At 44.0% G+C, this 24,202-nt stretch overlaps 1 protein-coding gene across 3 annotated transcripts in view; it reads right to left on the reverse strand.

The window, feature by feature from the left end:
• The window catches only part of CCDC33 (coiled-coil domain containing 33), an 808,167-nt gene that overhangs the window by 82,400 nt on the left and 701,565 nt on the right, over nucleotides 1-24,202 (reverse strand). For all 3 annotated transcript variants that reach the window (XM_069222214.1, XM_069222216.1, XM_069222217.1), the window contains exons 15-16: nucleotides 23,338-23,389; nucleotides 1,537-1,732 (exon numbers count right to left, since the gene is read on the reverse strand). In XM_069222214.1, the coding sequence (XP_069078315.1) occupies nucleotides 1,537-1,732; nucleotides 23,338-23,389 (248 nt within the window). The remainder of the gene's footprint in view (nucleotides 1-1,536; nucleotides 1,733-23,337; nucleotides 23,390-24,202) is intronic.

Below are 24,202 nucleotides of genomic sequence, written 5' to 3' on the forward strand. Positions count from 1 at the left end.
ACACTGCTCCTCTGCTGCAGGCTGAAGGCACAGGCTTGCAGCCGGCCCTGCGACCAATCATGACGCTGCTCAGAGCAGCATTAAGATTGGCTGGGAGCACCCAGCAAGGGCGCTCCCAGGCAAATTGGGAGCCTGTGCCTGCTCTCCCCAGCCCGGCAACACAGTGCCGGGCTGGAGAGAGCATAGTGCGCATGGGTTTTTGGCCGGCCTGAGATGGCCGATCATGCACAAAACAATCTTTAATGCGATTTGCTCCTTCTATGTGTGCTGCAGAATGCAACACACATTAAAAGAGCAAAAACCGAGAAGTGAAAGCATTTCTTCTCGTTGTGCCAAGCTAACGTCACCCCTAGGATGGCGTTGGATTTGGTGCTGCCTCAGGTTTACGAAAACTCGTAAATCTGGGGCAGTGTCAAAATGCAATGGGTGTTGCTGAGGAACGCCCACAGCAACACCCATTGCACGCCCCTTACACGCAAAGTGCTGCGTGTTAAGGGGCCTTATTTACAAGGTGGCGTTAAGCCATAAAAAGTGGCCTTGGAAATATGGCACGGAGTATAGCACCACCGGAGCATCACAAAAAGTGACACTCCAGTGGCGCTAGGGGCGTGTAAATATGCCCCTTAGGATGTTAGTAAGAGACACTTTCTGCCTCTGAGCTACATCCACACAAGATATACACACACCACGTACTAAAATGTGGGGGTGGTTTGTTATAAGAGATAACTCTTTCCTGTGAGGTGTAATAGCACACTCAGGAGAGGTATGCAGTGCTTTGTAGGAGTGGGGCGGTGCTTGGGGGGTTAATTAAAAAAATAAAAAACACTTACCTGCATCGTGCTGCCCCCACCACCACACTGCTCCTCTGCTGCAGGCTGAAGGCACAGGCTTGCAGCCGGCCCTGCGGCCAATCATGACGCTGCTCAGAGCAGCATTAAGATTGGCTGGGAGCACCCAGCAAGGGCGCTCCCAGGCAAATTGGGAGCCTGTGCCTGCTCTCCCCAGCCTGGCACCACAGTGCCGGGCTGGAGAGAGCATAGTGCGCATGGGTTTTTGGCCGGCCTGAGATGGCCGATCATGCATACATGCGCACTGAGGGGAGTGTTCTGTGCTCTTCCCCCCACGGCCCGTCCCTTTCACTACAAAACAATAATAAACATAGTTTAAGGTTTGCAGTTGCTGCTGCTGGCAGGGGTGCGATGCTCTTCCGCCCTAGCGGAGGAGCCACGCCTGGGCACACTATATCGGGTTCTGTTGCCAGGGATGCTTTGTTAGGGTCTGAGGTGGGCGGACAATGCATTAGGGTCTAGTCCCTATAATGGTACATCCATGAGAGAAGGCCCCCGTTGCTAGTGGCTGGAGTGCAGGTGCATTCATTATTAGAGCTGGCATTAGGAATCTTTGTAGGTGTAAATTTACGTACTACTCGTGTATATCTGGCACAGAGTATATTTGTTCAGCGAGAGATAAACCGACCCCATTAGAGTTGTGCCTCATTTCTCTCTAGTGGTCCATGTTATCCCCCAAGCTCTGTACCTATCCTGTCAGCGACCTCTGCTTTAGTCATGACGTCGATATCTGTATCATCCAGCAGAGTGCGCCCCAGATCTTGGTGCAGGGACAGGTCACTGCGGAGCTGGCTGTTCTCGGCCTCCAAGCTGGCCACGCGCTTGCGTAGCGCGATGATGTCGTCCGCCATTCTCTGCATGGCGCTGCGGTAATTCTCCAACTCCTGTGGAAGCAAACCACAGATTTAGCCACAGTAGTTGTCTCACAATTCAGTGCATGTTTCTGTACATTTGACAAGCACGTGCTGCACTCACAAATACTCTCGCTCTTTTACTCTCCTTCTCTCCCACGTTCTTAATTTTTCTCATTCTCACTTTAAAAAATATCTGCCCCCTTATTTTCTTCAGTCCTTGAAAGTCTGTACGGCTTCGTCTCTCACTCCCCCCATGCATCTCTTTCTGCCTGTAGCCTCGAAGACATTTTTCTTCATCTAGATTCTAGACGTTTCTAACAAACATCTCTGTTTGAACCCGTCTTGTGTTTTAGGCATTGTAGATAACTCAATAGAGACAAAGAGTCTTTCCCCCATTAGTACAGGGTGGCTGGGGTCACTGGCACTGAGCGGGAGAGTCCTGTGGCTGGCACCTCGCCTGGTACCATTTCCAGACGGCAGGGTCTGACATCATCTGTGCGCAAGGGCATCTGAAGGAATGGCCCAGCGACCATGACTCCCTCCCCACCCGGCCCATGCTCCTGGCCTTGGCATCACTCTCGCTCGGCGGACGGTCTTCCAGGAAGAGGCTGCTGTCACGTGTGACGTGGGTGAAGCAACAGCTTTAAGTCAGACCTTCAGAAGCAGGGAATCGAGGCGGCAGTGACCTTCAGGCGTAAGATAGGCGTCCCCGGAGCCAATGCCGCCGACAATCAGCCCAGTGATATTATGCAAGAAATGCGATTCAGCATAACTAAACACTTAAGAGGCCCCTCAAAAGGGACAGGGCCGGCTGGGGTTCCGCCTGCGGCCTAGGAAGTCTATAGCTGCGGAACAGATTCCTAAGCATACTGCGCTCACTTCCAAAGATACGCAAAGTTGGCCTGATGTAGAACATGTTGTACTATGCAGTCATCTTAACGAACGCCGTGAATTGAGGGTGGAGAGAAAGACTAAGGTAGTCATGATCACAGTCAGTGCTATCAGGAGAGGACCATGGAGTTGGTGTCTTCTCTCCAGGCTGAGCCCTTTCCCTTTCACTAGTCCTTCTCATATTTTCTTTAGCGCTTTCAAGAGGTCTAGTTTAGATAACGCATGATGTTTCTATGCGCTTTTATTCACCCTGGGAGAAGCTCTTGGGTAACACAGGAGGTGCAACCAGCAATGCCCGACGGGCCATCCCAGTGTAGCCAGTGAAAGTCCATGTGGCACAGTACAACTTGCTACTGGACTCAACTACAGAGGTAACCAAGCATTCACACATGCATTACTACAGTGCTAATGTCACACAGCGGTGTAGCTCCCAGTAGAGCAGCAGGTGCAGTAGCACTGGGACTCAAGGGCATGAGAGGCTCTGTAGGCCTTTAATAGGACTTTTTCTACCACACTTGTTAGGAGGCCTTTTCTGTTCTTGCATGCAGGTCCTCGCACTCTTGCTACATCACTAAGGCCACACTCCATATTATTAGCAAAGTGCAGCTTCAATGATTTCAGGTTTCACACACTTTACTGAAGTGAATACCTGATCCCATGATCACATCTTATTAATAAGATGCTCTCTCACATGGCAGATTAAACCTCATGTGCTGCTGTTAAATGTGCTAGTTTACAATGTCTGTGTATGAAAACATGGCATGGCACAAACCATATATGCACACCAGCTGAGGCTGATATACTATGCATTTAATTTGAGGAAGGAGAGGAGCATTACGCTACTCTTGAGATGTGACTTGAGTAATCATCAGTTCCTAATTTGAGCCAGTGTTTTTCAGTGCTCAGCTCTTAATTCTCAACACTGATACTAATGAGAGTCCACCACATAGTGATGCTGTCAGTCTAATTTTGAGATGAGCAGAACAGTATTTAATATTGCAACGTACATTAAAAATGAATAATGCCTGCTGCCAACCACATTCTTACAGCTTTGGGGGACTGGAATAATTGGAATTAGTACTTGGAATTAGCCATTGGAAGCGCTGGCAGGGGTAATGAGTCATACAAGCAGCAGTGGCCTCCTAAGAAGAGCCCAGACACTTAGGCCCATATTTATACTTTTTTAGCGCCGCATTTACGCCGCTTCTTGATGCAAAAATGGCGCAAACTTGCAAAATACAATTGTATTTTGCAAGTTTGCGCCACTTTTGCATCAAACAAATTAACCAAATGCGGCGCAAAAAAGTTTAAATATTGGCCTTACTGTTTTAAAAACATAAACACTGGTTATCATGGAACTGCCCTGCTCTCAACATTGGTAACATATAGGGTTCTCTCCCATTCACTTTTTCTTACTGTTTTAAAAACATAAACGATGGTTATCATGGTACTGCCCCGCTCTCAACAATGGTAACATATAGGGTTCTCTCCCATTCACTTTTTCAACACACTTTTCCTGTCATGTATACACACACACAAACAGACACATCTAGTTTCTCATAAATAACAATACTTTAACATTCCTTTATCCCTTTTCACTCTCTTCTTACCTTTGCACTCTCATTCCCTCTCTGTCTCTGAACAAGCAGATTAAGGCTCCCATGAACCAGCCCGGACAATGATGACTTGCAGTTTAAGCAGCTTTTAAAATGTGGAAAACGAGACCAAGCTTGAGGCAAGATCAGTTAATTACATAATTCCAGGAAGGTTTTTGGGGTTGGATCAATGGTGAGTGATGGGTCGGGTACAGACGTCAGGGTTGGTGTCAGCAGGCGCATGTTAGGGTGACAGTGTTGCACGTGGGGGCACAATGTGCCACATTCCCACAGGGCTGTGTGAGGGACAGGAGGCCTCCCTTAAAAATGGTACTCAGCACTTGTGGGTCCTTGTGACAACGACACGAACATGTATAATAGCAACATCCAGAGAAGCTTGGGCTCCACCAATAAGTTATGGCAGAAGCAACCCCTTTTTTATTGAAATTGTGAAACATATATTAGGACTGCTAGCCTTTAATACGTGGGAAATATGATTTAGAATAGGTAAAATAACTTCTAATCATGTTTACATGTGTCAATTTGTCATATATGTATTTGATTGTTTTTGAGTAGTGCACATACACAAGCACATATAATATGCATTGCAATCTGTTCACCTCGGCTATGACTTTAAAGGAGGGTGTGATAAGGTTGTGACAGACTTTGGGATGATTAAGTGACATTGTGCACATTCTTTATGCTGCTCTCCTAACTATTTTTAAGACTTCTTTCCTGGTTTTCGAGTTTAAGGGAAGGTAGTTTGCTTGTACATCACTGGTTAGAGTGCCTTAGCTAGGGAGGGGGCATTCTGAGGTAATTTGCACAGACCATCAAGTGTATGAGCAGGGCCACTGGAGTTATGTGGCAAGGGAGGACCAAATTATGTGGCAGAGTGGACTATATAATGCTGCAAGAAAAGGTAAATTATGTGTCATAATGATGCATATTTTGTGATAGTATTACTTCATTGTTTTGTTGTTTTTACTCATGTGACTACTGCTTGGGCAAACCAATCACCTTATTAGTACGAGTTTAACACCCAAACAAATCAATAATTAACTAAAAGGTGACCAGCCAATCTCCGTGAAGGGTCTTCCACTACACGGCAACACATGTTGCTACGTTTTTAGCTATGTTTAATCTGTTTGAGATAGAAACACATGTTCTCGTTAAATTTTGCAGATTATGCAGCAGATGATGGATTATGTGGCAAATGGGCATATCCATAACTATGCGGAACACGCTGTGGTAGCAGAATCCCATAATTCCACTAGCCTTGCGAATGCTTCAGGGCTTTCAATGGGACACGATTGCCAGCCCACCTCGATGGAGTTGCTCCCATGACATGGGCCCCACAATAATTTAGTGAACCTGGCTCCTTTGCACACCAAGGCTTCTTCTGTGTGCTAGTGCTCAGAGTGCTTCCCAGCCAGACTGGAGTCTACCCGCAGCTCTGACTCTCTTGGCACTCCCGATCCCTGGTGCTCAGGGAAGGGAAGGCTCCTGTCTGTTTCCCCTACTAGTCGGGTCCAGAAGTCTCCTGTCCTTGGAGTACAAGGAGAGGTGTTTATTCGTCAGACTGCAGATCAGATTTCCAAATCAACGCAGCACTGGCCTTCTTGACTCACAAGGGTGTCACCCTGCAAGCGTGCATCTTCTGTGGGTCATGGCTTCTCCTTTGTGGTGTTCCGGAATGGAGAAGTTGAAGGATCTGCTTGTCTCATATTTTGATCATCACGTTTTCAAAACAAAACAAATAGGGCCTGCTATAAAAATAGAATGAGGACTTTATTTTAGCCCGATCTGGGTGACTGCAGAAGAGTGACGTGATATCATTCATTAACATAGCAAAACATTATAAGGGGCCTATGGGATCATATGATCTGCATCATCTGCAAAAACGGAAGATAAACTTAAAAATACATATGCCCTCTATGTAGCTTACATTGTTTACTAAGAGGGTCACAAATCCCTTTCTGAACCTGCCTAGATACTATGGGACACCTAACCTGCTGTAAGCAGAAGTTTCTCAGTGGGTATGAACAGTGTAGGAGCTGTGTTCCTAAGACATTTGGACCAGGCTAGTCAGGGTGGAAAACTGGTGGAGTAGAAAAAAATAGTCAGGGCAGTAGTGGATCGCGGGGGTCACAGGGGGCAGGGCGACGTGTAAGGGAGGGGGGTGGGGGGACATTAAAAACATTTTAAAATAATTATTTTTTAAAACCTTACCTTCGCTCTGCGCGCCGCTCGTCCCCGTGGACCCCTCAGCATGCTGCAGGCACAGGCTCCCAGCCTGCCCTGCGCCAATCATGACGCTGCTCAAAGCAGCATCAGTATTTGCTGGGAGTGCCCAGCCAGGGAGCTCCAAGGCAGACTGGGAGCCTGTGGATGCTCTCTCCAGCCCAGCAACCGTGTTGCTAGGCAGGAGGGAGCCCTGTGCGCATGTGTGTTTGGCCAGCCTGAGGCGGCCGGCCAAACACACATGCACAGTGAGGGGAAAGCACAGTGCTCTCCCCTCAATACTCGTCACCCCATATGCCCCACCCTTTAACAAGGAAAGGATAATAAACGTTGTTTACTATCCTTTCCTTGTTAAAGATTTGCAGCGGTTGCTGCTGCAGGGGCGACGCTCCTCCCCCTCCACTGTCTAGACGTCAGGACAGGTGTCTACAAAATTACACTGTTTCGGCAAATCAGGAGGCTATTGTAACCTTGGTATAAGAAAACTTCTGTAATGGTATGAGCGCACAAAATACACAAGTACTATCAATTCACCAAATCATTCAAATACATTTAAATACTTTTTATTACATTGAAAAAGAAAGAACTTGATGGAAACCGACTTTCTTCCTTCCAGTGCAAAAGCTTGGTAGTACACAGTGATGTTGGTGCCTAATGGTCTGTGATGGGGGTCCTGATGAGACTGTATATGTCTACAGAATCTTCACTCTTGCCTCAGGTCCTTTGTCCCTAAGCTAGAGGCCATCCTGACATGAAATAGGGACATTAGAAGCAGACTGTTCACACACACATAAAGCCTAATCAAGAGAAGACATCACTGCCCGTCCCCAAACACTTAAGCAGCTAGCATCAGGAAAAACTGAACTCCTGGGAGGATGCATAGCTTCTGTATAGGAGATTGTTAAAGGAGGGCTTTAGAGATAAGGTGGCATTCACATTTGTTGTGTTTAAGTATGTTTCAGTTAACATCTGGAGCCCCAATAAACCTGCATGCCATATGTGGCTTGTGCACTTAAATAAGCATTATGTAAACATGGAACTGCTTATAAGCACACGGTTGCAAAATGCACAATACAGTAACCCAAGACAAGCAGACAACATAGTGCTGCGTCTCACACACATGCATTCTGCTGGATACCATGTGAATGTGGCATTGTATTATTATTTTTTTGTAAATGTGGCACTGTGTCACATGTCTGTATTGTATGGCATTATTCTGTAGTTATGTGCAACAAGAATGTTTTTAAGTGTCACAATTTTCACATGTATGAGGCAACCCTTTTTTTGTAGCAGTTTGTTAGAAACTTTGTTTGTGATCAGTGATAAGAGTCCTGAGCAGTGGCAGCCCTTGACATTTTGAACAGGTGCAGTACTGAGAATGTGACTGCACAGCACCTGGTGTATGTACATTCAAACGCTTTTCGAAGAGTTTGGTACCTGTATGCTTTTCTAGAACATTGTTACTTAGGATGCGGTTGGGCTGCTCAAAATAACAAAAACTAACCAGTTAACAGCTACTTCTCAATAAATGAAAAACCAAGGCATCAACACAAACAGCAGGTCTCTGAGCTAGCAGCTAAGGATGTTGCGATAGAATATCACCCAAGTGAGGATGTTGTCAGAACTTGCATATTCAGTCACTCATCCACCAATATATTCCTTTCACTGAGTTAAGCACATGCTTCAGAGGTCTGTCTGTTACCTACATCTCACGCAGGCATTAACTATACATGTTCTATGAGCGATTAATGTTTTTAGTTATCCCTGCTGAATCTGTTCTATGGAGAATGGAAGAGCACACTTGCCACCTTATGTGAAAGAAGGAAGCTTGCATTGCTACAGCTAAGCTGTGCCTCTTCTATGAGGAAGCAGCGTTTGAACTGCTGCTGCCCACTTTTTACATGTCTTGAGATGATTCAAGCTTGTGCTGTTGCTTCTCCAAGTATATCTGTCCTCTGAAGGAGGGAAGCTGGTCCTGTTTCTGCCCAATTTGTACCCTTTGTGAAGAAGTGGTGTTTCCACTGTTATTGTCCTATTTTATGAAAAAAGCAAAGGACAAATTGAATGCACTTGCGTAACAAGCCCTGTGGGTCAGGAACTTTCTCACAATAGCTGATGTGAGATACCTATTAGTCTAAGCAAGGTGAATGGCCTTATTTTAACAGAAAAATATGTTTATGGAATGGAGAAGCAGGGTCCATTGCTGACCCTCTGGTCTTTAACTGTGGGATAGGGAGACACCATCAAAAATGATTTTTAGCTCCCTAGCACACAATTTTAAAATAGGTCGGACATTTTAAGAAAGGGGTAACACATCCATTGACATAAGAGACAGAACTCCATCCAAACTAGGGAACCCACAACTAGGTGACTGTAGAACCAGTAAGCAGCTTTACCCTCAGATGCATCAGAATGCTGGATGTGAAACCCACAGATGAAACATAGCACACCAGCTATGTGATGGTTCATCATATATGAGTACCTGAATTCACAGTAGTCCCATAAGATTGTTGACTGTTTTTTACAAGAATGTTGTACTTCTTTCCTGTTTATATCTGTTTATAGACATCATACAACAGTCATTTAAATCCTCTTATTTCCTGTTTATTGTTTTAGCTAACCATGCTGTACAAGCTCTGTATATGTGTGAGAATCATGTGATATTTCTCGTGCTATTGTTGTCTGTTCTGCACTTGTTTTGTGTGTTAGTGAAGGCTGGGCTCCAACCGTCCATGTTGCATTGTGAAGCTCTGTACAAAATTTTCCACTGAAGACAAAATGATTTGCATTTATAATGATTGCTTTACTATATGTTGTCAGTGAAAGAGTGAACCATCACAACAGTGAGCAGTGTTTATTTTCGATTTTATCTGGGAAACAAGCAGCTTTTTAAATAGAGTAAATTAATTTAAAACTCTTTGAAACATGGATGAAAGTAGTTCATGCAATGTATGACACCTTTGGCCAGTTCAGGCAGCTTAACCAACAGCACTTTGCGTGCTGATATATTGAGCTCGTAATAAAAGTGTTAAAAGCAAAATTTCAAGCCCATAATGCTACATGTGGTCGGCTGACAAGTCAGAAATGTCTGATGCTATCATATATCATAGTGCTGCTTGGCAGACTTGTGAAATACAAAATGAAATAAAGTTCTGACATTCTGCCTTTTCATTAAATGCAGTTGAGTTAAACGGCCCAGTGGGTGAGAGGACACAGATAGCCTTGAAAATGCATACATCACGCTGTTAATTGGCTAATACAAAAAACAGCATGCTTAAAAGGTAAAGCGTAAAGGAAGTAGAAGCAGCGGACGTGTCTCAAGGGGCACAGTGAAATGAAAAAACATGTGCACACCTCTTCTCGAGAGCATCAATGGCCTAGAGGTTGGTGTAATTTAATTTGGGGGTTCCTTAGAAACTGAGAAGCTCGTCTAGCATTGACTCATCATTAGCATGTGATAGGTTGGATCACGGCTGACCTAAGTGGCTTGATGATGCTCTGACATTGCAAAGTATTCGATACCTGAGGGAGTAAAAGACCACTGCACAGTAATACCACCTTTGGAATGGTTGGTACCACCCATGGAAAGTGTTGACCACTTGAAATGTTTCTAGTGCTATATGCATCTCTAGAGACCTTGACCCCACCACTCCCACTTCCTGATTCAGTCAAGAGAATCTCACCATCAGGGTACCACTCACATGCACTAAACTGGGAACATATATTTCTGCATTGGCAATTCTCCAATTTGAACTCAAATGCATTGGTCTAGAATATATATTTTATAGCGTTTCTATAGAAGCAGGTTCGGTTTTAATTTACATTTTAAAGACAGAATAAAACTTAACGTACTTCTATTTTTCATTGTCTGATTGCATAGTATTCTCGATATGCGCTTGATGGTAGTGGTTTCGCACATCTCCCTATTGGCCATGATTCACCCTTGCTCATAAAACGATTTATAAACACAAAAGTATGTCATATATTTTTGCACAGGGTAGTCAAGCAGAGGCAGTCAAGGTCGATTAGGGTTCTTGGTATTTATTGGGGCGCCCCTTGCACTGAAGTTGGATTTGCTAATGTTGAGGACTGCATTTCATTTCGAATGACACATACGCGAGACATTAACCTCCAGAGGCTTGGCACCAAAAATATTCAACCCTGGAACACGATGCGAGAAAAGTCGGTTCTGTAGCCCCCAGTGCGGCTTCTGTCCATGCTGAATGCATCGCTGCCAATGAAACCGGGCCTAGGTTGAAATAAAACTTCGGTAAAGAAAGCGCAGTTGTTAAAACTTCCTGAAGGTGGCAGACTTACTCTTTATACAGGAGCAATCGCGTCACCCTTTCGCGTCCTACCTTATCTTTTCTTTTTATTGGCTGTATTCTGGCACTGATTCTACAACAATGTTAAACTGAATTGTTACAGCACATGGCCTTATTTTTATTCAGCTTTTCGGTCTTTCCACCACGATGACTGCTAATCTATCCTACATAACACTTTCCAGATATACTGAAGCCAATTCTTTCAGGCCAGTGACATAGACGCCCTGTAGACGCATAGGAACGCGCGCTTTCAAAGTTTCAAAGTTTACGCCGCGATTCCAGCGGGTTAAGCGACAAAAATCTAAAACTTCTGCTATGGACTGTGATGTCTGCACCTCTAACATCCTTTTCCTCCAAACCGTAGAGCTCGTTACTCTGAGTAGCCCACTTGCTCATCTCTGTATTACAGTGCTTAATGTGCAAATTAGGAGGTGCCGGTGCTCAAAGCCCTTCTCTTAAACAAGAGGCTGTTGTAATTAAATCTGCAAGCACTGAATACTGAGGCAGCATAATCCTGAAGCCATCTCGGGCCTCTTCAATCCAGTTACGGCCACCCCTGCCCCTTCAGCTCATCCTGCAACTTTCTACTTTCTCCTTTTATGACGCTTTTTAGTTTTTCCTTCTTCCGTCTTTCCCATATGTGTCTTTTGCTCGCAGCAAATGCTTGAGGCATAAGAATAAGCCCCGGCCCTCACAAATAAGTGCCGGCGCTCAGCACCGGAAACAACAAGCACAAATTAAGCACTGCTGTATTACAATGAGTAGACATTATTCCCTTGAGCTGCACCTTTGGTGTCTTTCCACCCCTGCAGTAGGAGATTAGTTCAACTAAGCCGAAGTTCTGAACTCATTGCTATTTAATTGGTAGAGTCTCTGTTCTCTTCTCATTCTTATGTCACACTGATAAAAATGAGTTCTTTTACCATGAGCAGCAGGTCTGGCCTCTCTTATTTAGACCTCAATTGCGCATGAGGTCTGCAGGAACACCACACTCACATCAGCCCTGATGGAACTTCATTGGCTCCTCATGTTGGGCGCACCATCTTCAAAACTATCTCCATCATTTACAAAGCCATCACGACCGGCACACCTGCTTATCGTGCGTACAAGTTCACCACCTCTGGTGGTTCTGGGCACACCCAAAGCACCATCAGACTGCAGACTAAGGGCCTATTTACAAGCTGCTAGCGCCACCCTAGCATCATTTTTTTATGCTAAGTTTGGTATTATGGAGGCCTTTCTCCCACTTAGTATTTACATAGTGGCGCAATGCTTGAATTGCGCCACTTTGTAAACCTTTGTGTCAAATTATGCCTGAGCCAGGTACAATTTAATAAAGGAGGCATTTCGATGCTCGGAGGCCCGAAAAAATGGTGCAGTGAAATTTACAACATTTCACTGTCATTTTTTCCATCATTTTTAACGCCTGCTCAGATCAGGCATTGAAATGACGCACCCATTTTAATCAATGGGCCTTCCTATGCTGTGCTGTACCAGCATCAACATTTTTGATGCTAGTGCAGCAAAGAGCCACAATAGCGTCAAAAATGTTGACGCTATTGTCCTAACAACTACCATGGTGCATTGTATTGTAACTACAGCACGATCATGGTGCTGTTAAGTAGGACGGGGCGACACAAGAAAAGTGGCATATCGGAATCGCTACTTTCTTGTAAATATGCCCCAAATTGGTGGAAAAAGAAAAAAAAAAAAGGCTCCTCCAATGTAGGAAGATGCACCTCTCCAAAGAACACTACATCACAGTGCATTAACCGTCTACAGCCCAGCTATCTCTTTGATCAACTGTTGACTTTATGCTTGTCTTTGACCCAGTAAAGCACTCTACTGCCTTTAGGCTTGGTTCATGCTATAGAAATACAACATAAACTGGTACAACACTATTTATATATTTTTTTCACCCAGAGATTTGGGGTACTAAAATACATGGACAAGACACAAATTTGCAAGAGGTATCCCACCTGAAATTACTGATGCCCCTGTTAACGCCTAATTACTCTGAGGATTCCATGTGTTCAACTCGAATACCCTGTTAATTCAACACATCCAGATTTACCAGACCCCCTGGTATCATTACTCCATGGTTGTAGAATCAACACCCCTGTATCAGAGGTATTGGTAAGGACACCCTCTTTGTAAAAAAAGAAGCCCTGCTCCTGCATTAATGGACTCTTGCCTTTATATTCAGTGTGAGTCTCAGGCTTGACTGAGTACATGCAGAATAAATTCTCTGTCATCTAAGCACAAGATAGGTTAAATCATTATTGGAAGATCTTTAAGTTCTGGCATTGTAAATTCTCTGTGACGAGTCCACGGCTCACGCTTCTTCCTACTAGACGCAGTTGTTAGCCTGACCTGTATGTCATTGGGGGTAACATATCCCTTTCCACTTTTCCTATAGCCGATGTTCTCCAAATTACATCTGTCCAACTGATTATAGAGAGATTTTGTTGAGAGCATTTACAAAGTGCACTCAAGGCACTGTGCAGCACAGATTAAGAGATTTAGGGACGCAAGAACAAGAGAAATGTGACAGCTGATTTAAATCTACTAGTGAATCACACATTTATAGTGAGAAGGATCCTTGATTGAACAGCCTCAGGGATCCAGTGGAAGTCAGCCACAAAGATGCTGGTCATAACAGTCCTCTGTCAACTCGTTCATAGGCGGTGGGAACAGGGGCATTTCTCTTGTAAGTGCTGACGAGCTCACCCATGAATGAGGTATTTACAATAGATTTGGAATTCCAACCGAATGGGCAACTTCATTCTGTCATCAGATGGCACCATGTATTCTGAGGCCCACTGAGTAGCCAATATTGCAAGGTGCTTTGCAGATGAGGAGTACACAGAGCAGAGTGCAGAGATTGTCTGTGATGTTTATTTATCCCTGAATTAACTATGTTGTGCTCGAATTCTTTTCTGTCTGAGGGCACTGCTGTAATAGCTCAGGTATTCTTTGTACTCACAGTTACTCCACCGGTGTACTCCTTTCTCCACTTTGGCCTGCAACAGCCTAGATGTTTATTAGGACTACTACTCCAAGAATGCATTGGAGCTGTGTAAATGAACATTGAGGACTGGAGCCTGGTGTCCTAGTTGACATGCAAACATCTGGTAGCCAAGCACACTCTCCCCCCTACAGGTAGCAGGTGCTCTGTTTCTCTGAGCTTGTGTTCTCACTTCTCTTTGCTATAATGAGTATGCGCTCAGTTACTCTTACTCAATGATACTGAATGTATCTTGCTATGAAGGATTAATGACTCTGACCCTCTTGACAGGAGCGTAGCTTGATCAGTGAGTGTTTTTGTTTTTTTTGGGGGGAAGGGGCTTGTTTAAATGTAAATAATCCTGGTGAAATCCAAGAACCATCTCATCATGCCCGACTGAAAGCACCTGTACCCAACTATTAACCAGGAAGTATATTTATTAGGAGGGTGCACCACCCCAAACACCCCTCGCCCCTTCAAGCTACTTCCCTGGCTAATGAAACTCGGGACTTGCAGGTCATAGGGAGAAGCCAGCAGCTAGAACTAAACTCTAGCTTTTATCAGGTTTCTGTTATGGAGATCGGAAAGCGCGGGAGGGACAGCCAGAAATTAATATGAGAAGGATTCTACGATTCTTTCCTGCCTCATCAGGGCCCGGTGTTGTTTAAACCTCCACCCCCCCACCAAAAAAAATAATAATAATCAAGGCTGTGCAAACACATATGCTGCTGAGGCGTTAAAGCCATGGCACTCCAACATCACTAGTTGACATTTAATCACGCTCCTTTCCTGTGCTATGTACACAGAAAGGACCTGCCGCGACCGCGGAGGCGGATGCAGGAAGAGCGGATGCTGTTGCCATGTGTGTAAAATAACAGGTGCAATTTAAAAGCCTTTGACTGTCAGCTGTCACGAGCGCAGCCTTGTGTGTAAAAGGATTTCAAGGCTCTCTGTGCTCGGGAACCATTTCTTTTAAAACACAAAGGAAGTGCTCTCTGTAAACGAATGTCACCTCGCAGTGAAGGCTCTTGAAGTCGTGGTGTGCGTAGAATGAGTTCAAAGGATGATTGGCAGGGCCCCGTCCCGCCCACACACGGGCTTCGAGCACTTCCTGCGCAGGCGGGGCAGGGTTCTTTACATCAAACCCTGGGTTTAGTGCTAATTATTATCTGCCCGTAGAGCTAGCAACACAGTGAGATTTCTAGACATTCTTCTGAAGATCCGTAAACCTGAATCACCCGAGGCTGCCAACCTTTTCCTGCATGTGCCAAGGACAGGCTGTAAGTGCCACTCTCTCATAAGGGACTCACAAAGTGGGCCTGTGCCAAGGACAGAGCACTCCTCCATCTGTCTAGAACACTAACTGTCCTTCTGGTGTAAGCGGCAGGGGCAGGGTGCCAGTGCCAAGCACTCTAAACCGTCAAACTGGGCCTGCGCCAAGGACAGAGCGCCACTAACTGTCCTTCTGGTGCATGTGCCAGGGACAGGGTGCCACTGCCGCGCTCTCTGGAACTCTCACAATCCCTCTGGGGCCTGTGCCGAGGCCAGTGCACCACCACGCCCTCTGTCTAGAGCCCTCACACTCAGGGTGCCAGTACCGCCCACTCTCACCATAAATCCGTGCTCTGGTCCAAGGACAGGGTTCTACTACCACTCGCTCTCACTAGAACTCCCACAGTCAGTCCGTGTTACATGCCAGAGCCTGGCTGCCACTGCTGCTTTATTTAAAATTCCCACAATCAGTCTGTGGCCTGTGTCACTCTCCCCCTAGAGCTCTCAACCTCCTTATGGCGCCTGTGACAAGGACATTGAACCCTTTTTTTATGCAGAAGTCTGAGGGATGTGCCAACCACAGGGTGGCACTGCTGCTCCCTTCATGCATAACTCTCTCCATCTTTCTCTGGCTTGTGTTAAAGTCATTATGTCACTGCCCCTCTCTTTATCTCGAGCTCTCACCGCGATACTGGCACGGGCGCCCTACATAATGCGCACTCCCCCATCTACAGCGCCCTCACCACTATTCTGGTGCATGGCGCAGAGACAAGGTGCCACTGTCTAGAACACTCGGCATTCTTCAGCTTGTCAAGCACAAGGTGCCACACTCTACCCAGAACTCTCTCGGAATTCTGGGACTTTTGTCACGGGTAGGGTGTCACTCTCACCGCTTACAACTCACAATTGTTCTGGAGCACGAGTAAATGATTAGATGCACTCTCTCTATGTCACTTCCCAGAACTCTCACTGTCTGACAGGGACATACATCAAATCAATAACTGGGAGCATTCGTTCATGATGCGTCAACATTCTTATGTCAAGACAGAAGAATGCAGGTTCTTATGCAGTGGTTCTTAACCTCTTGACTTCTGTGGAGCCCTCACTAAATCATTACTGGAATCTAGGGACACTGACTGAATCATTACAAGAAACTGGGGATCCCCATGGCAAAACAGTTTGTATAATTTGAACCTCAAAACTTTTGTGGTGTGTTTACTGTGGTACTGTATGAGTTCTTGCTCAAATACTTTACACATTGCTTTTTATGTTAAGCCTGACTGCTCTGTGTCATGCTAATGGAGGGTGAGTACAGGATCATTTAGGTTGTGTTGTGACTTACCCTAACTAGGATTGATGTTCCTGCTTGGACAGGGTGCATTCCTATGTCAACTAGAGACCCAATTTCTAACAGGAAGGTTGGAGCTTTTCTACATTCAGTTTTTAATTCTTAAAGGCAAAGAAATATGTTAAACCTCAGCACAAAGCTTTGCATTTTTTGCTCCTAATGCATGCTCTCTTTCTGTCAGCACTTAAGTGAAGGCCACCCTTCATCTGTGCTATATTCTGTTTGCTGTACTTGCATTGTTCCAATGCATCAAGCTAAATGTATCAACTTATTTTTAGCTTCCAATTTAAAATGAATTTATAGAATGTTTTAAATGTTCTAATTTTGCTTCTTTATATAATTTATTAATCTTAATGTTTAAATTTCTAAACAGAGACAGACACCTGAGTAGGCGTCACAGATCCTAGGAGTCAGCGGACACAGGTTCAAAACCACTATTCTAATGAATCAAGTTAAGTAGCTTATCATAATGAAAGCTGTATGTGGCGCTGTGTGCTGTCCCTATGATTCACAGACGTTATAATGAGAGGTTTCAACAAACAGAACCACAAAGAGCATAAACCTGAAAAGGAAAGTGGAAAAGAGAATTCAGGAGCATCAGTGTATGCAGCTAAGTGGAATGTTAGGTGAAAAGAGTGACTAAGCCCATTGTATATTTTAAAGGAATGTACAAGTACGGTATGAAGAAAGCTGTGCTATCAGGCCAGACCTAAATGGGTTGTAAGGGTGGCCTTCAGGTATTTCACCCACATGAGTAGCATATGGTGGAGTTGCACAGACTTCCTGGTAAGTTAATTTTCTCTTCTCCCTAGACGGTTTCAGGATGAATGTGAGGGACAAGGTCTTTGATGTGGCCATATATGCATCATGAGACCCTGCAGTGCCTGAGGCCGGTATAATGTTCACGCCAAATACAAACTAAATGGAGTTATACTTGGGGGTCATCATAGATAAATCAATATATTGTGATTCAAGGTGTGATGATGTTGTTTGAGAAGAAGGCCTGCATCATATTGTCCTGCTTTGAAAGGGTCTGACATGAGTGGCTATAAATCTACAGGATTTCACTGCGTCATTCCGCACTGTCACAGCGTCATCTTTTTAAAGCCTACTCAGGGCAGGCGTTAAAGTGACGCTGTGCTGTTTTTAATGGAATCCCCCTATCATTGCTGGTCTAGTGTTAAAATGTTGACACTAGTCCAGCAATGCTATGGTTTAGTGTCACAACGGCTACAGAATTTCTGATCCAGCTGTGGACACTGTGTGCCGTGGAGCACTGTACTGTAAATACAGTGCTCCCATGGCGTTGTTAAGGGGCGCAAGAAAACTGGTGCATTGATCACGATCTTCTAAATGAGCCTCTAAGTCTCGTTAACTCGAAAGTAATGAGTGAATTGAAAATTCACAAGTCAAAACCATGCCACTAATGTAAATTAAAACATGCACATGACGTACAGGCAGAGGAGTCCTTTAGCGACAGCTAGGACAGAGTAACAGTTGTTACCTCTGCGAACCACTTGCAACCCCCATGACCAGCTTTGCACTCTTGTTATTAAACCAATCATAGTAAAACACTAATAAAATGAAACATGCTTTTATATTTTGTTAGTTTTTGTAACTAGTTTGTAGTGTATGTAGTATACCAGACTAACTTACAATTACCATGCAACAAGCACACGTTTAAAAGTTAAAAATGTTTATTAAAACAAAGAATAACGGTATACTATTGGGAGTCAGGTGTTTTGTGATATTATTTTCAGTGATGTCATTTTACCGTCAGAGAGAATCTGATGACACTTCTGTTTCTCTCTTTAGAGGTTTTAATTTCTTAGGAGGAACTGCATGGGGATATGATTAGTCTATTAACATTTTAATAGGAGCCGTATCAAGACGGGCTGAAGCAGCAATTTGTTTATATAATAAAAGCGCCACACGATAGCCATAAGGTAGAATTTTATTGTAGCAAGGATGGGTACTGAATGGAATAAAGGGCCAGATGTAGAAAGCGTTTTGCATGGTGCAAACAGCGAATTTCGCTGTTTGCGCCATGCAAAACGCACATCGCGATGCTCATTCCCATTTTGCGAGTCGGTAACCTGGTAACCGACTCGCAAAATGGGAATGCGACTCGCAAATAGGAAGGGGTGTACCCCTTCCTATTTGCGATTCGCATCGCGATGTAGAATTGCTTTGTGACCGCGAACGCGATTGCAAAGCAATTCGCAGTTAGCACCCATTTCAAATGGGTGCTAACCCATTCGCAAAAGGGAAGGGGTCCCCTTTGTGAATGGCTCCGAAAAAATTAAACAAAAACGTTTCATTTTTAGTGTGTATTGCAACCCTTTTTTCTTTAAGGAAAACGGGCTGCAATACAAAAAAAAAAAAAAAACTGCTTTATTAACAAGCAGTCACAGACATGGTGGTCTGCTGTCTCCAGCAGGCCACCATCCCTGTGAGTGCTGCGAATCGGAAGGGGGTCGCAAATTGCGACCCACCTCATTAATATTAATGAGGTGGGTATTTGCGACCCCCTTCCGATTCGCAGATGGTGTCAGGGACACCATCCAGCATCCGAGTTTGCGAGTCGCAAATTGCGAGTGGCCCAGACTCGCAATTCGCGAGTCGCAAACCCATTTTTTCGTACATCTAGCCCAAAATCTCAGCAGTTCGGGCCCTAGCATCCTCAGTCAGTGTTTATAAAGCAAATTTGGATGAATAATATGGATGATTCAATTATTTTTTTAATATATTGCAATAGCTGATACATAAATTGCTTTCATTAGCAATATTTTGTAAAGAATTATTATTGTTTAATTTTGAATAAGAAATGCCAACATACTAGAGATTTTTTGTTCTTTTCCATTCTGTTTCTCTGTATTGCCTTGTCCCAATTCTGACACTTTTGAGAAATCAGGTAAACCTATTTGGATTTGTGGCTGCTCTCCTTTACGGGAAATGGGCTATATAACTAGCCCCTTCATGCCTTTATCCCCTGTCTAGTTGTTGATATTTTTGCTCACTTATCTGAAATGATTTTTGGTCTCTCTAGGGGACTTCAGCCCTGAATCAGAGAACCTGAATGTCTCAGCCACCGTATTCAGTGAATATCAATGGGTGGAAAGCTTAATAGTCTGTAGGTGATAAAGGCAGTACCCTTGGGTACAGATGGCATCACTTTGCTTCTTTCCTTTCCATGGGTAGGCCCATTAAGCAGGGAGAAGACTTGCTTGAATTTCTCTATCTCCACAACAACCTTTTCAGAACTGTAGATTGAGATGGAAACAGTTTTTATTAAGTTGTCTGCCAATTACAAACTTACACTTGCATAGCAGACACCTCCACTCCAACTGAGTGACACAAGAAATGTATGTAAATATATATATTCACTGAAAAAAACAAAGGTTAGAGGTACGTTATAGTTAGATTCTGAATTTACTTGTTCAAAACCATAGAAATTCAGCAGTTAGTTGCGCGCTAAGGTAACTATAACTCACGCTTTCGCCATGCACAGCTAATTACTCTACATATTATGTCTTGTATATCATTTTTGATATCACTTCAATGTTTGCAATAACATTATTGATAAGAAAACTGCGCGTGGCAAGGGCGCGAGTTATAGTTACTTTAGCGCACAAGTTATAGGGGTCTGCGCAAAGTAGAAGGGGTGGTGCCTGGGAGGGGATTACATTAAATTAAAAATAATTTAAATTAAAAAAAAACCACTTACCTTACGGGCGCTTCCAGGCTGACTGGGAACCTGTGCAGGCTCTCTCCAGCCTGGCAACACAGTGCTGGGCTGAAGAGAGCACACTGCGCATGTGTTTTTGACCGGCCTGAGAAGGCCGCCCAAAACACACATGCACTCTAACGGGGAGTGTACTGTGCCCTTCCCTCTTTGCTTGTCACCCCCATGGCCCGCCCCTTTTCCCAAAAACGATAATAAACACAGTTTATTATCGTTTTTGGGAAAAGGTTTGCAGCTGCCACTGCTGGCGGGGGGCGACACTCCTCCGCCCGTATGGAGGAGCCGCCCCAGCTTTTTGTAGCTGACTCGCTCATCTATAGAAACTGCAGCCAGCCCGATGTCCGCCCTCCACATGCGAATCCCCAGGCGGCGACAAGCCTGCCGCCTTCATGGAAAGTAATAGCAGTAATATGGTTATAAAAACTCATAACCTAAACTGCGATTAAATATCTTTTGCTCTAAATATTTTTCCTGAGGCAGCAGGGGCTCTTTAAAAATTCATAGGCAAGTGCAGACTGAAAAGCTCTGGCTGTCTGCGATCCCGGAGAGATGCCGTCTCCTGAGATAACATCAGCGCACCTGCAGAGAGAAAGCGGGTTGCCCCTACACCCCTTATTCCCCCACACTTTTAATTTAAATAGGTGCTGGTGTTTAAGTATGTTACATAGACACCTGAGCAGTGTCAGTGTATGTGTGTAAAGTGCGTTCATTTTAAGCAAGCAAGCGAAATGTGCAGGTGTGATTGGATTTACCGAACTGTAAAACGAGCCTGGGTTTTACATTCACACATTTAAATCGTACCTGGATTTAAGATTAGGAAAGTTTAAATAAGCATTGGCAAACACAACAGATCTTGCCTTGGCAAGTATGCAAATTCTTTATTCATTTTTTTACTCACTCATGCAATGTGGTCTAACCCAGAACCTCATCACGTAGGCTGTGGAGTGTAGAAGCAACATGTGGATGAAGAGGGATTAACGATAGCCCCTATAAGTGTAATATTCGGTTCTAATTATTTCCCCAAAGAGGGGTCCAAGCATGCAAGTTCTTTATGCAGTTTTTTTTGCAAACTCATACAGTGTGGTCTGACCCAGTACCCCATTCTGTAAGCTGGGGTGAGCAGTAGCAACATGTGAATAACATTCGACAGACCAATGGATGAAGAGGGATCACCGAAAACCCCTATAAGTGTGATATTCCACTCTAATTATTTCCTCAAGGAGGGAGTTGTAAAGCAGTGCTGTGCAAGCGTTGGAGCACTACAGCGACTATCCCCAGTGCCGAACTTGTTATAGAGTAAGTGCTGGGCCCAAAGTTTTGCTCAGCAGCCTGCTGCCAGCACTAACAAAGATTAGGGTGCTGAATACCAAAGCTCCATAGTCTTCATTCCACCTTATGTCTTTTTAATTCACCAACAGACACTGCTCGTCTTTTTATCTCGCTCTTGTAGGTTCTTTTTCTTACCTACTCCATTAATCACTGTTCCTTCCTCTTTCTCTTCGTCCTCTTTTCCCACTTCTGTGGTTGTCTCTCTTTTGTTCTGGGTCAAAGTCTGATCAGGAAAAATAAGTTCCAGTCCCCAAATGTGAGTGCAGGTGGGTCCCACCTGCACTGACAAATTAAGCACTGACTATCCACTGACCCTCCATGGGTGCTCTTTGAACCCTGCCTGGGAGCATTCAGGAGACCAAGCTATGGCCCAGTTGCCCAAGTCCATCTTCCAAAGAGTGACTGGGGATCTCATTTTGGGTTGCACTGGCAAAGTTTAGGGTCAAACATATTCGTTGCCCCAAGGGGGTTCCTCTGCTGTTTGGTAGCAGCCAAGTTTGCATGGTCAGGCAGGAGTCCAGAGGGCCAGGGTTCGGAATGGTGACTGAAGGGGCCAGCATGGTAGTTAGCCATGATTTTCAGACCTTTCGGCTAGTAAAACGTTTGTCTGGCCTTGCATTCATGTGGATGTACAATATACATGATGTAAATATTTTGAAATGTGTTAATATCAGGAACTACTTGGTTAATGCAGTAGGAAGTCTTCAGGCTCTGGGCATTCCAATGTACACAGCTTGTCAGAAACTGGTCAACAGTTAGTCGCAGAGCTCTAGCATTCCTTATCAGAAGTGAGAATATTCTCACTCTCATTAATTCAGCCCTTGTATTTGCTGCTTTTTCACAAAACACCATCACACTTTTGAAGCTACTGATTTTTTTAGAAAATGTGTAAAGTTTTGAAGATCTAAGTTTGTAGCCCTTTTGTGTCCTGCTCAGAACTTTGAGTTGGGTACGATAGTAGCCGGCCCTAGGACACTGCAGTGTTGAATTCCCTTGTGCAGTAGAGGACCACCAATACTCCCTGGAGCTTGCAAATGACTTTGGAGTAAGGGACTACATGCAGGCACATCTCTCTCAACCCAGTCTGCAAGTTTGAAGAGGACTGTGTGGTTTTAGCCACAGTGGAATGTAGAATGTAGGCTGGCATGAGCCTGGCATAGAGTGTGGAATGGTGGTGAAGAGAGATTCTGGGGAAGGCAGTTGTGGCTTAATAGTGAAGTGGAGGGAGCGCCGCTCTTATCTCCTGGTACTTACCTGAATACATTTATCCTGGAACACCCAAGATGCGTAGAGGCATTATTTTAACAGATTTCATTGTTGCATTCTGGCCCTTGGGCAACTATGGGTTGCTGAGTTGCATTTTTAGAAATCCTTGGTCCAAGGCAGAAAAGGAGTCTGGGGGTGAAGCACATTTTTTCACGTAAATCTCATGAGCCACCATGACAGGTTGGAGGGTAGAAGGAGCAAAAGACTGGGCTTAAAGACTAGTCCACTTTTGTATTAAGTAGAGGCTGTTTTCTGTGCACAGTTTTTAAACATATTATTCTCTGCTCCTGATATTTGCAAATAAAAAATGAGGGTTCCCAAAAAAACACATACCAAGTCACACCTTCATATACCACTGGAGGTATATATCTATAATTCACACGTGTGCACCGGACAGCTTCATTTCTGAAGAAAAATGCACCAAACCAGTAAAAAGGCTCAATGGAGGCAAGCACAGCATGGTTACCTGTGGGGGGTTCCAAGGATAACTGCACTGTTTTATGTACTGTCAGAAGACGTAGGTCATTGATTTGTTTCTCATGATACACAGATACAGATGAGTGGCTACATAAACACACACACATGCTCTATTCCTCTTATCTCAGTCACTTGCCTTGTCCTGGTGATGCTGGACCACATCTCCTTGGAACTGTTCAGTCGGATAACTAGAAAAAAAGATAGATGATTACTTTACTGTCGGCTACATAGTTATGGATAAACTGTAGACATTCTAACTAGGTGTTTATATTATTCATTTTCTTATTTTTTTATAAAAATTTGCTAGAATAGACAAATTATAACTGCAATTACCAATAAAGATCATTGACCCCCCCCCCCAGCTGAAAACAAAACTTTTGAGGTGTACTTGATTTAGGGTTAAATGTCTGTGTAGAGAAACTTTAAAACATGCTGTTTCAATGGGTCACTTCCATTACCTTGAACAATTACATTATCCGGACTATCATACTGTCCTTAATCATTATCCTCACTTGGACTACAACCTACATTGTTATAAATTGAAAAAGTACCCCCTGCCGTACATTATAAGGATATAGTCATTGAGGCCTCCGATGACCATAGAAGAATTAGACCGGAAACTGAGTTCCTGTATAAGGGTATTGAAGTCTGAAGTGGCTCACAATATCCTTATCATGTATATTTCCTTATAATACATTTTCACACAATCACCTTTTCTAAAAACCACTTAAATCCTTCGTGCATAGCTCTTTCAAATAAAAGAGAGCATGTTTGCAAGCATGGAGAATAAAAATAGAATCTTTAATACAAAATCGAACACACCAAAAAAACAGTTAGATATTTGTTGGAAACAATATCATTAAATATAAGTTCAATAAAAGTATTTTTTAAGTCACAGTAGCTTAGAATGTGTATAAATATGCAGAAATATTCTACCTTTTCTATAATTACCAAAGGAGTGCAAACAATAAACATGTTGCCATAATTATGTCATTTCTTCT

The sequence above is a fragment of the Pleurodeles waltl genome, chromosome 3_1 (assembly GCF_031143425.1).
Source record: "Pleurodeles waltl isolate 20211129_DDA chromosome 3_1, aPleWal1.hap1.20221129, whole genome shotgun sequence".
NCBI lineage: Eukaryota > Metazoa > Chordata > Amphibia > Caudata > Salamandridae > Pleurodeles > Pleurodeles waltl.